General features: G+C 51.3%; 1 protein-coding gene across 8 annotated transcripts in view; it reads right to left on the bottom strand.

Annotated features, from left to right (window-relative positions):
* Positions 1-12,976, bottom strand: part of RBFOX3 (RNA binding fox-1 homolog 3) — a 338,241-nt gene that overhangs the window by 52,126 nt on the left and 273,139 nt on the right. For 2 of the 8 annotated variants that reach the window (XM_034790146.1, XM_034790147.1), the window contains exon 1: positions 7,384-7,488. The exons of 3 other annotated variants lie outside the window; for them this stretch is intronic. In XM_034790146.1, the coding sequence (XP_034646037.1) occupies positions 7,384-7,485 (102 nt within the window). In that variant the 5' untranslated portion in view covers positions 7,486-7,488. Of the gene's footprint in view, positions 1-7,383; positions 7,489-12,976 lie in introns of those variants that run through there. 3 more of the 8 variants (XM_034790150.1, XM_034790148.1, XM_034790149.1) reach the window with 3 other exon arrangements.

The raw sequence follows: 12,976 nt of genomic DNA, 5'->3' as shown, positions 1-12,976 counted from the left end.
AGGAGCAGGCTGGGGGTTGGGGTGCAGGGTCTGGCCAGGAGTTAGGGTAAGGGAGGGGGCTCAGGGCTGGGGCAGGAGGTTAGGGTGTGGAGCTCTTACCTGGGGCAGCTCCCATTTGGTGCGAGGGGTGCAGGTTGGGATGTGGGGGGGTTTAGGAGTCAGGGAGGGCAGGGGGCTAGGGGCGTGTGAGGGGAGTGCAGGAGTCAGGTCAGGAGGTGTGGGCTGGGGTCGTGGGGGTGCTCCCAGCCCCGTCCCCCCCCAGCCCTCTGCCCTGAATGGCTCACTGCAGGGGGCCGGGGGGGGTATGTGTAGGGGGAGTGTGGGGGCCCTGCCTTTGCTCTGCCCTGCCCCAATTCCACCCTCTTCCCCAAGGCCCCGCCCCCACCTCTTCTCCGCCTCCTCCCCCGAGTGCGCTGTGGCCCCGCTCCTCCCCCTCCCTCCTGGAGCAACCTGAGCACTAGCAAACAGCTGTTTGGGGGCGGGGAAAGCGCTGGGAGGGGCGGGAACCCGGCACACTCGGGGGAGGAGGCCGGGAAGAGGCGGGGGAGGGGGAGCTTGGCTGCCGGTGGCTGCAGAGCCTGAAGCAGGAGCCCCGGGAGCTGGCAGAACCAAGCTTCTGCCCCGCAGCTGCCCAGCCCTGGGGCCTCCTGTTGTTGGGGGGCCCCCGTGCCAGGGCACCCTGTGTTTTACTACAAATCCACCTCTGTCTGTGGCTATGTGTTAACTGGAGTTAACTTGAGTGTTGCCCAAGCTCAAGCCCTGTCCACACACAAGCCCCTTGGTGCGGGGGGGGGGGGGTGCTTTTACCTCGAGCTGTCTAGGCTCCAGCTCAAACTGGCGGCTAACACAATCATTCCGAGCAGTAATCCAACCGGTCAGGATAATCTTGCTGTGTGGTTGCTCTCGCTAGGTGAACTTGAGAGCACTTAACTCAAGTGCAGACAACTCCAGTGAGCTCTACAATGAAGATACAGCCTCAGCCACACTCTAGGTGCTCAGAGACCTCCAAGGCCTCAAACACCTCAAGGGACATTTCAGGTCCCTTGCTGCCACCTCTTCCCATCTCCCGCTCACTCTGCTTGAGTGGCCATGGTCTCCAAGCCCTGCCGCAGACCTCACCATTCTGGCTGGGTGGTGCAGGTGCCGCCTGTGATCTCCCAGAGCCGTTCTCTTGACATGCTCAACAAGGCATGTGACTCTTCACTTGCTCCCCAACATGTCAGTAATCTCTGGCAGGCTTTACTAAACACGAACATGCTGGAATGGCAGCAAGACATGTTCATGGTCCCAGCTGGGACACCCTTCCTTCCTGGAGTCCAGGTCACTCATGTGTCTTGCCCCTCCATTAGCATCACAGACCCACTATGCACTTAGCCACGTTCAGCTCTGCCTGCACATGCCCATCCCTGATCTGTGTACTCACCCATTTGCATGTACACACATTTGCATACAGTCTTATGCACAGACCTGCCTCAGACAAACTTCCTATGCACATACACATCTGTGTTCATCTACACAGCCACCTCCTGGGTACACGTCCCCATGCCCAAGTACACGTATACGCACACTGCTCTTCACACACAAGTTCACATCTAGACCCCAGGCTAGAGATGTGCTAAGAGTTGTTATTATTCATGAGCATGCACACAGTTCCAGTTCCTCAGAACACTTGCCTGGCCATTCTGGGGCAGAGCTGGCCCATCTAGCCCAGGAGCCTGTCTTGGACAATGACCAGCACCGCACACCTGAGGAAAGGCAAGAAACCCCACAGTAGCAGAGGTGGTGAAACCTGCACACAGGGAAGTCTCTTCTTAACCCCTGTTAGAGATTGGCTGAACCTTGAGCTTTAATATTCCTTCCAAGACTTTCAGCATTAGCTATGCTAACTCCAGATATCCAGGATATCCATATCACTGTCCAATCCCACACTGAATCTTGCTAAATTGCTGGCCTCAACAACATCCTGTGGCAGAGAGTTCCATAGCCTAACTGTGTTATGGAAAAAGTATTTCCTTTTATCAGCTTTGAATCAGCCACCTTCCCCATCACTGACTGTCCCCTTGGTCTTGTGTCATGAGACTGGGAGAGCAGCAGCTCCCGATCCCCCTCTCTAGACCAGTCCTCCACCTATACACTTTCATCATGTCCCTCTGTATTCATCTCCTTTCTAAAGGGGAACAATCCGAATTGACTATTCTCATCTCCCTTCTCTGAGCCCTCTGCATTGTCCTTTCTGGGAAGGGCTGCCAGCACTACACACAGTATCCAGATGAGGCTGCACCACTGAGTTACGGAAGGGCATTAGGATATTTCCCGGATTGCTCCATCCCATTCCTTGGGCATCTGAACGTCTCGTTTGCTTTTTGGCTGCAGCTGCACCCTGAGCAGTGACGCCCGGGTTCCTCTCCTGAGTTGATATAGCTACTTGGGGCCCTGTCAGGTGTTCTTGCACTGCAGGCCGTTCTGACCCAGAGGGGAGGCGCATCTCTGGTCCCTCTCCTTCTCCCTGCAGAGTCTCCTGCTGGCCTTGCGGATGGAGCAGTTCTGTGCAGCTTGGCCTGGATAGGGAGCAGTTATTTGTTTGGCCAAAGATCCGTAAAGCTCAACAAGCCCTGTGTGCTAAATCACCAGAATCCCATTTACAGCTGTCAGCAGGAATTGGGGGTGGGAGGAAGCAGGAGGATTCACAGACCCCTCATAGCAGAATTAACTAGGAAGCCTCAATGTCCCTGTGGTTTTGGTAATCCCCCTGGAGGAGACAAATGTGCTGAGTTTGAGACCCCACCCAAACCAACAGGCTACGCACTTCTGTGCCGGACTGGGACAGCTGCTCAGTTAGCACCGCCAAACCAAACACTGCGGCCCGCTCCACCCCCAGAACCAACACTGCGGCCAAGCAATTTGATGAATAGTTTGTTTTTATACTGCACCTTCTGTTTTTAGCATCGAGATCTGGGGGGGGTGGGGAGGGGAGTGGGCAGGTGGTGTGTGGCAAGAGTCTGGGTGGGCATGCTGAGTTTGCTATCACAATTACCCTTTCTGCTTTGTTAAAACATATCCCTCCACTGATCAACTAGAATACCGGAAAGAGTCCCGGAGTTACGAAATCTAATCTGGTCACCCAGCACCACAGTATTAAAATACAAGTACACCTATGACAGGGATATTGCCAGGCAGCAGAGGCCGAAAATGTCATTGCTGGGGGGAAACTTGTTTTATAAATGCTAAAATCAATGTAAATATTTTAATAATATTTTTTAAAATTAACATATTTTCTTTGGCTTGAACTTTCCCCCGCGGTGTCTGGAGCCCAAGCACTGCAGCATCGGCTAGGGCTGGGAACCAGAAAGTACGACCAGAGTCAGCGGTTGGTTTGCAAAGCTAAGTCAAATAGAAGCAGCAAACAAACGGCACAAAGGCTGGAAAGGCAATGAGATTTAACAAGAAACTATCTAGTGGCTAAGATGTGGCTAGTAACAATGGAACACCTGCTCTCTAAGAAGACGAGATTTTTAACCTGACAGCATCCGAAGAAGTGGGCTGTAGCCCACGAAACCTTATGCTCTAATAAATGTGTTAGTCTCTAAGGTGTCACAAGTCCTCCTGTTCTTTTTTCCTCTAGGATAGGGTTTTCAAACACCCTGTAGCAATAGCTGCTCCAGTGACCACGCTGAGCTGACACCCAGTGTGAGAATGCACTGGGAGGCACAGAGTCAGGTCGCTTTTAAAAAGGGAGGTGCCTTCTAATGCTTAAACAATCCCTGGGGGTTATTCAGCAGTTGGTTTAGCCCTTCTGTCAATTAACTCCCTTTAACCTCTCCAGCCAGCTTACTGCACATGCCCTGAGCCCAGATTTCCAGAGCTTTCTAATGGTGACCGTGAGGCCAGCGAGATGGCTGTTCCCTGCATGACTGTTAAGTGTTCTTTTGTCATGATATTTAAGACACTTTTTGACAGTGACCGACTCCTCTGTGTAACTTGGTAGAACAATCAGTCTCTCTCCCTTCAGCGCTCAGGTTCCCACTGAACAAATTCTTATAACACAGCCTCACTGGAACTCTTGCTCCTACCTTTCCTCATGCTGCCTGCTCTGGGAGAACTCCTCAGCCCTGTGTCCAGCTATTCTGGTTCCTGCAGTCAAACAGGGCCCCCAGCATGCACTCTATCAGCCCCTCTTCTCCCAACTTGATCCTGAAAACCCCACCTTGCTGCAATCCCAACCTGGGGAAGTGTGGCTGGTGATTGTTCCACGCAGTGCATCAGATGGATTTGCACCATGCAGAGAGCTGTGTAACAAGGCTACCAGCTGCTGGGAATGAGGAAGGGCAGCACAGCTGCTCCCGAGGAGCTGATCTGAGCAAACCACAAGAAGCATGCAGCTGCCTTTGATGAGCTATTCACAAACACCAAAGACCAAACTGCAGCTGGATTTTCCCTGGCGTTTGATTAATAAAAGTTTTGCAGACAACTTCATTTTGTGGCTGTCCCATGTAATGTTAGCACTAGAAAAAACATTGGTGCTAAGAAGCCAGAGATGCGCAGTAGGGCTTCTTTATACCAAATATAGAGTAGTTGTCTGGTTGATAGAGTGTATGTCCCATTCCTAGGGATTTAAGCAAGGAATGTAGGGCTTAGTTAAAATGACTCATGTGATATGACAGACATGTTTATGGTATCTGCATCTCTGTCTGTGTATAGATAACACACACCTTAATGATCCATGCGCAATACCAACCCTCTAGGAATAGTCACACCCATATGCACAATGACTCTGATTTTCAGAACTGTGGAGCATCTTCAAAATCAAGTAAGTCCTAAAGTCCCATATATCTTCTCTCTCTCTCTCTCTTTACACACATACACTATGAGCTATACACATATGTGTACATATATATACGCACGTATAAATATGTTAGATCTATCACAGAAACATTATCAATTTCTAAGTTATCTTCACTTTTCATGTCTAGCCTTTATGCAAAGATACATTTAAAAAAGAAAAAGAAGTTTGAGCTAAATTAATTCCATTGTTTTGGGGTTATATGCAGGTGAAATATGTCCAGTCTGCCCCGTAAAGCATAGTTCCATGGCTATGGATGGCATATACACTGGTAGCTAGTAGTATTATGGTAAGTAAGTGTGCTTTGTTCATAGGTTTACTGATGAAATTCACATGTAAAATCCATAGTGAATTTCAGAAATAAACTAGTGATGCACAATAAATGAACTACTCTATGGTCAGTAACCACAATGTGCCATATACAGTAGATCCATTACTATGGCCCCAAGTATGTGCTACGAATGGTACTGAGGTGACCTCTGGCTCTTTGGTCCCTTTTCACATGCTTCTTGTGCTATTTTTGATGTCTCTTTGCCTGGCTTCTTGTTGCTAAGTTTACCAAAGAGTCCATCCCCAATCCTGAACACAGACTCTCACAACAGCCAAACACAAGTGAAGAGGAAAGAGATTTGGGCCTGTATCTCACTATTTGGGTAAAATATCAACGCCAAACCCTCCTTTCTGACCAACATTTCCAAACTGCTGCCAAAGAGCAAGAGGTTTCTGGGAGAGCAAAGAGAGAGAATCCCAAGGCAAACAAACAGGGTGATGAAAGGAGCAAGAACTCACTGGGAGTGAATGAGAGGGAGTGTGACAGAGCCGCAAATGAGATGAAAGCCTCTCCTTCTCCCACACCCTACATTTCACTTCTGTGCGCTCATCAGTCACTGCCAGGCAGCAAATTCACCCTGCCCAAACCCCCTGCTTCCAGTGCACCCTGCACATGTGATGGACGGCGATAGCCACACCAGTCTCCGGGCAGCTCAGCTCAGCACAGGCAGCCCAGCGTAGAGGTTCGCAGACTACACTGCTATAAAATATGAGTGAAAGCAGCAGTGCCTTTCATGAAAGGGAGCGAGGAAAAAAGGGATTACATTTAGAAACTAAAACCTCCCATGGCCCCTAAACCGGCTGCAGGTTCAAAGCCTGAGAATTCCCCAATGTGCTGCCCCCAGACATTCAACAAAGCTCTCCAGTGACCAGTGGGAATTTTGGGACATTTTTTGCTTGATGCCAAATGCCCAAGCTTCACACCTGCAGAGCAGAGCAGGAAGCCCCATGGAGTCTCCTGAACGAGGAAGGAAAGGTTGAGATTTAAATACAAAGCCCCTCAGGCTTTCCCTAAGCCCCTCTCTTCAGGAAGGCGCTGTCCAGTCTGTAGAGCAGCTCCTGTCGCTTGGCCCCTCATGGCTTTCTAGCATGCGCACACAGTCACAGCTCAGAGCTTTGGCTGAAGCATGTATGCTTGTTTAACCAGCAGTAACCCCACGTTTTTCAGAATTCCCCCTTTCTAATGAATGCTGGAATTAGAAGCCAGGCTCTAATGCTGCTCCACTCTCTAGCCTGGACACATTTTGGTTCCGAGCCAACTCAGACCAAGAGTTTTAAAGTCTTTACAATTTTTTAAAGAAATGAAACAAATGCAACCTCCCCATACAAGAGCTTAAGCCCAACAAATGGAACCCCCGGCCCTCAGGTGCCAGCTTGCAGGTGAGATGCGCAGGCCATGCAGAGAGGGCAGATAGGATGTTATGAATTTAACTACTCAAAGCACAAATGGAATGGTTAGCCTGGCTGGGACACAGGGTTTCCGACGCAGCAAAGAGAACACTTCCTCTGCCGAGCAGCGGTTCCCAGGGATCACCAGGGGGGAACTCGTAGCACCAGGACCAACAGACAATCTGAGAACAGAACCGAGACACAGGAAACCCCAGCGAGAGGTTAAGGAACTAACTAATGCACAGGGGAATTCTCCAGCTCTGAGAGATGGCATCAGGAGCTGCCCAAATTCCTGGCATTCTCCTGAATAAACTAGACCTACTGAGATTCACATGTGAGCCTCTGTATGAACATCGGAAACACCCTGATTTATAGTTAATGTGTCTCTCAATCACACATATATGTGTACGGCACGTGTGTGTAATAGATTTCTCTCTTTCCCCGCTTCTCCTGTATGTCATCCACACTATGTGGATCCTGTATTTCTAAAAGTTGAGTGTAAATGATTTCTCCTCATTGCTGATGCTGAATAGCAGCTGCGAGGAAGCGAAAGTGCTGGACTCTGCATTTCGCACTGTGCCAGCAGCTCAGCCCCTGGTCAGGCACAGAACCCCGGCATGGAGCAGAAACCTCAACAGAATAACTAGAGAACCAAACAATGACACTCCCAACCAAGCAACAAAACTGCCCAGGTGCCAACCCTGGTGTGGATGAGCTGGAAATGGCCAATCAGGGGGTGGGAGGAAGAGGTTCAGCTCTGACCTTTAGCTGGCCAGAGAGCACGTGCAAGCGTCACAGCAAAAGCCCAAGAAGGGGTCACTTACCTGCTGGAGGTAGAGGAAAGCTGGAGGGCAGGGGAGAGAGTGAGGAAGCATGCCTGAGTTGGAGACAAGGAGGCAGCCCGAGCTAGCCATGGAGCACAGCATGTGTTGACAGGTAGCCGTGGAGCTGCTTGCAGTCAGTTTCGTCCTCTTCTATCCACTCTGCTTATTCTCTTTTTTCCTTTCTCTCTCTCTCTCTCCCACTCGGTGCTTTTCCTCCTCCTCTGTCCCCTCCCCTCCCCCTTGTGGTGCTATTTGAGAGGATACATCTGAGGAACGCTTGCCTTGCCCTCTGCTCTTACAATGAAGGAACAATGCTCGGCTATTTACTTTGGTGCCATTAGACACTGGCACTGAATGAATGGTCTGCAAAGGAGGGGGGCTGAAAGGGAGGGGAGGGGAGAGAGAGGGTGAGGGAGTGAAACAGAAAGGGGCGGGAGGTGGAGTAGGAGGGGGAGTCCCCTGTGCATTCAGACATCAGACTGAGCTCTGTATAAAATGAAGAGAATCCATAATGACATGAGAACAGCTGATCCCGCACTTAACTCCTCCGATGCTGCAGCACATTTCTCCCCACCTCCCCCTTATCCTCTTTCACAGCCCTGAGACAAATATGCTGCTGGGCTGGTTTTATGCTTGGCTGGGGAATCGGGTGGGAAGGAGCTGGCCTCCTTTCCAGATACCAACTCAGAAGAAAAGAAAGATCTTACCAGGAGTTTCGGTGATGTAATCCAGGCACATACGCCATGGGAAGGCTGCTGCTGCTGGGAAGCGTGCACTTCCAAACTGAGTGCAGCCAGCCCCCCGGAAGAGAAACCTCGCTAACACGCCGCACAGCCCTGAGCTTCGTGATTCTCCAGACCAACCCAGGGAGAGATACACATCCAGATGTGCACAGAGCATCACCCCTCGCCCCTGAAATGCACATGTGCAAACACAGTCCCACGCTGCTTACACAAACACACACAGATCTGCACGCATGCACATGGCGACATGCATTGTACACACAGAAACTCATCTCCCCACCCAGAGACACACCCATCTGCTCCCATGTGCACGCACACCCGGACGGGCAGCCATGCATCGCACGCACACAGCCGCACACTCCTGCAGACATGCACACCCACACCAAGTCGCACACCCACACAGATGGAAGCCAGCCGACCTTGAAATATGAGTTGTGTTGGCAGGGTCTGTGGGGACCGCATTACTCTCAAGTGCTGGATGGCTTGTCCCAAAGAAGTGTAAATAAATCTAAGCTCCCCAGGCAGGGCTAGTTCCCAGCAGTTTGATGTAATGGGCCCTGGCACGGGATCTGCTGCCTCCTGCAGAGCAGGGTCCCTGAGGAACTGGCCAGTGCATCGGTGCAGTGTAGACAGGGAACTTTACCTTGAGCGCTCAGGAAAGGCTCTCAGATTTTCCCATTACATGGCTCTCTCCAAGAAACATTCCTGCTCACAAAGACCCACCCCAGACTGCTCCCAAGACACCATCCTCTCCTAGGCTGTGCAATGAGCCCATGAACCAAGGCGACCAGCAGGGGTCACTGCAGCAGCAGCAGCAGTTCATGACTAAGGCTAAGATTTTGTCACAGCTATTTTTAGTAAAAGTAATGGACAGGATGTGGGCAAGAAACAATAAATCATGGAAGCCCAATCCCGCCACCCGGGGCTGACGGCCCAAGCCCTGCCACCTGGGGCTGAAGTCACGACGGTCATGTAAAATCATGGAATCCATGACCTCCATGAGCAACTCACAGCCTTACTCATGACTTTCAGGTTCACCCCAGCAATGTCGTCCCCCCCCCAGCCTGGATCAAAACACAGAGTTTGAATCTTGTACTAGTGCACAGTTGGTCCGAGGCACACTGCTAGTGAATTACTAATGTGTGCGTCTATCCTAGCTACCCCAGTGATCTGCCCGTATGTCTGTGTGGGAGAGAGACAGCTACCATAGGGAGGGACCATGCTTGTGGCTTTGTGTCATTACTTTGTTCCTTCCAGCCCTACAGAACTCCATAGAATCATAGAATCATAGAATATCAGAGTTGGAAGGGACCTCAAGAGGTCATCTAGTCCAACCCCCTGCTCAAAGCAGGACCAATTCCCAGCTAAATCATCCCAGCCAGGGCTTTGTCAAGCCGGGCCTTAAAAACCTCCAAGGAAGGAGACTCCACCACCTCCCTAGGTAACGCATTCCAGTGTTTCACCACCCTCCTAGTGAAATAGTTTTTCCTGATATCCAACCTGGACCTCCCCCACTGCAACTTGAGACCATTGCTCCTTGTTCTGTCATCTGCCACCACTGAGAACAGCCGAGCTCCATCCTCTTTGGAACCCCCCTTCAGGTAGTTGAAGGCTGCTATCAAATCCCCCCTCATTCTTCTCTTCTGGAGACTAAACAATCCCAGTTCTCTCAGCCTCTCCTCATAAGTCATGTGCTCCAGACCCCTAATCATTTTTGTTGCCCTCCGCTGGACTCTTTCCAATTTTTCCACATCCTTCTTGTAGTGTGGGGCCCAAAACTGGACACAGTATTCCAGATGAGGCCTCACCAATGTCGAATAAAGGGGAATGATCACGTTCCTCGATCTGCTGGCAATGCCCCTACTTATACAGCCCAAAATGCCGTTAGCCTTCTTGGCAACAAGAGCACACTGTTGACTCATATCCAGCTTCTCGTCCACTGTGACCCCTAGGTCCTTTTCAGCAGAACTGCTACCTAGCCATTCGGTCCCTAGTCTGTAGCAGTGCATGGGATTCTTCCGTCCTAAGTGCAGGACTCTGCACTTGTCCTTGTTGAACCTCATCAGGTTTTTTTTGGCCCAATCCTCTAATTTGTCTAGGTCCCTCTGTATCCGATCCCTACCCTCTAGTGTATCTACCACGCCTCCTAGTTTAGTGTCATCTGCAAACTTGCTGAGAGTGCAGTCCACACCATCCTCCAGATCATTAATAAAGATATTAAACAAAACTCCATTCCTCCTTCTTTCCTCAAGCTTCACTGCAGTTACTTCCCTTCAAAGTCCAACCACTGACGTGCTTGTCACTTCTCGCCATGTGGCCCTAGCACTCATGCAGCCATACACATTCCAGGCCACATTTTCAAAGAGCTTCAGAGAGGGGTGCACACTCTCTGCCTGAGCTGCCCATGACAATGACAACTCAGTGCTACCAATGTTGTCTGGCCACGTTTCAGGGGCCCGCACCACATGGATCTTAGCTTTGGTCACAGCCAGCTACTAAGCAGCCTGGACTGGCTTGTGCTCATATATTTGGGAAACTGAGTCCTGGGTTGGATTCAACTTCCATCTTGGCTGAATAGGATGCCCAAACGGTTGTTTCTGTCAGCAGCTGCTGATTCCACGTGTCTGTTAGCATCTCCAGCACATGGACAGCTCCGCTCAGAAGCTGGGATTTTCCAGGCCCCCCTCACACAAAGTGCCATGCTGCAGCATCCTGGGCATTTGCAACGGTTCCCGTTTATGCTGCAGATACCTGGCAGGCAAAGCACAATTCCACAGCCCTCACAAAGCCGCTGCCCTCAGTCTCATGGGGCTGACAGGTTGTTAAGCAGCACCAATAAAAGCAATGACTGCGCAGGCCTGTGGCCGCTGAGCAAAGGGAAAATCAAAGCACAAGTGGGCTGCATTTCTTCTGGGGTGAAAGCCACTGAGACAGTCTCAGAAGAGGAATGTCAAACGGGCTCTCAGCAAACAGGTCCAATGCCAAGGGGCAGATGGCTTCAGAAAATGGCTAACGCCATCCCTACCTTGTCCTCTGGTAGCTGCAGGGGATCACACAGCAGCACTCACTGAAGGTGAAGCTGCAGAGATCTTATCACCCCAGTGCTCCACACATGCACTGGCTCACCCTGCACTCCCAGCTCCAAGTCCAGGTGCTGGTGGGATACCTCTTCCACAGGCACTCTCACAACAGCTAAGATCGCAATACATCCTGTGCTTATCAGAGTCCAGATGCAGCTTCGGGGGAGCTGGAGGCCCAGGACTCTCGAAGGTCCTTCCAAAGGGGGTGAGGGAGACCCGTTCCCTCATTGTCTTTGAGTTGTGTTGCAAGACTCACCTCTGCCCCAGAGAGCCTGGAAGGAAGTAAATTACGCTCTAATGACCCAAGATTCAACCTATGGCAGGGAAGAGGAGTGACCTGGGGCTCACACTGGGGACCCATGAACCCTAGAGTTGGAGAGCTGCGTGGCACTCGGGGTGCTTAACCCAGATCCAGTGGCTTGATGGTGTGGGGAGATATGCTTTACATATGCAGAGGCAGGCAGGCAATTCTTTTGGTGAGTAAAGGGGGAGTTCTCTGAATTCCATACTTGCCTGTACACCCCGCCTCTAAGGCCCCAGTGACTTTTGCACTGGCTTCAGTCAGCCAGAGGGGGAACAGTGGAGGGCAATGCCTGGTGCTTCCCACCTGGGATGCGAGAGAATGAGCTGTGAAATGCTACATACAATGTGTGAGGAACCGAACAGACGAGACTAGATGGCTCAGGGGTCAGGACACAGAGCCTTTCCCCTCTGCATCGCTGGCTTGATTACGATCCAGGATGGCAGTGACTCAAAGACGTTCCCATCTGGTGGCCAGTGGGAGCAAGCTAAGGGGACTTCTACCAGAGTAACAGCCCATGTCACAAAAAGCATCCATACACCAGCTGGCAAGACAGGAAGGTAGAGTGGGCCCTGGAGACTGAACTGCCCTCTGAGCTGCAGGGTCAAGCCATGGGATGGGGCTGGTCATGGATGAGCTTACCTGCCCTGTTGTCCTCCATTTTGAGGCTAGGAGCTCCTGGCCTCCAGGGCTCTCAATCCACACCACTTTCACTAGCGTAACATACACTCCCATTTACATGTACACACAGCTAGGTCCCTTCCCCAGCTTGGTTATGAGATGGGAGCAGTAATCACGCAGAATATCAAACCACAGAAGACTCACGGTGCTGTGGAGCTCTGAGGTCCCCTCTCTCCCACCTGGTGCCTGTATTTGGCCTCTTGCAGAGTGTCTCCATTACAGAAAGGGACCCACAAGCCAACACTGCCCGGGACGGGGACGCAGGTGGGTGAGTCCCCTCTGGCTCTAGGGCTATTCAGAATCCACGGAGGTGGCCTGACAGGTGGGATCACACTCATCAATGGTCTATAAAGCTCAGTACTCACCTTTTCTCTCCGCTGTTCTCAGCGGCTCTAGTAACAGCAGCACGCAGGAACTGGGATGGGGAGGGAATGACAGACCCACCTGGGGAATAACTGCCACTTCAGCTACAATTGCCACAACACAGGTCTCCAGCAGAGGGCATAATCACTCCTAGGAGTTAGCTCCTTCGTTCGGCTTGGAAATGGTGGTGCGTGTTGGTGACAATTTACTAAGGCTACGGCTCCACTACAGCTTAGGTCAGTGTGACTAAGCCATCCCCTGAGCGACATAACTTACACTGACCTGAGCGCTGGTGTGCACTGCGCTATGTCGGCAGGAAAGCTCCTCCCACCGACATGGCGGCCGTCGCTTGTTGGAGGTGGATCCATGAAGCCGAGGGAAGCGCTCTCTCCTGTTGGCTTAGAGCAGATCAGACACAATGTCTC

The sequence above is a fragment of the Trachemys scripta genome, chromosome 14 (assembly GCF_013100865.1).
Source record: "Trachemys scripta elegans isolate TJP31775 chromosome 14, CAS_Tse_1.0, whole genome shotgun sequence".
NCBI classification, from domain to species: domain Eukaryota; kingdom Metazoa; phylum Chordata; order Testudines; family Emydidae; genus Trachemys; species Trachemys scripta.
This window is presented reverse-complemented; position numbering and strand designations above follow the sequence as displayed.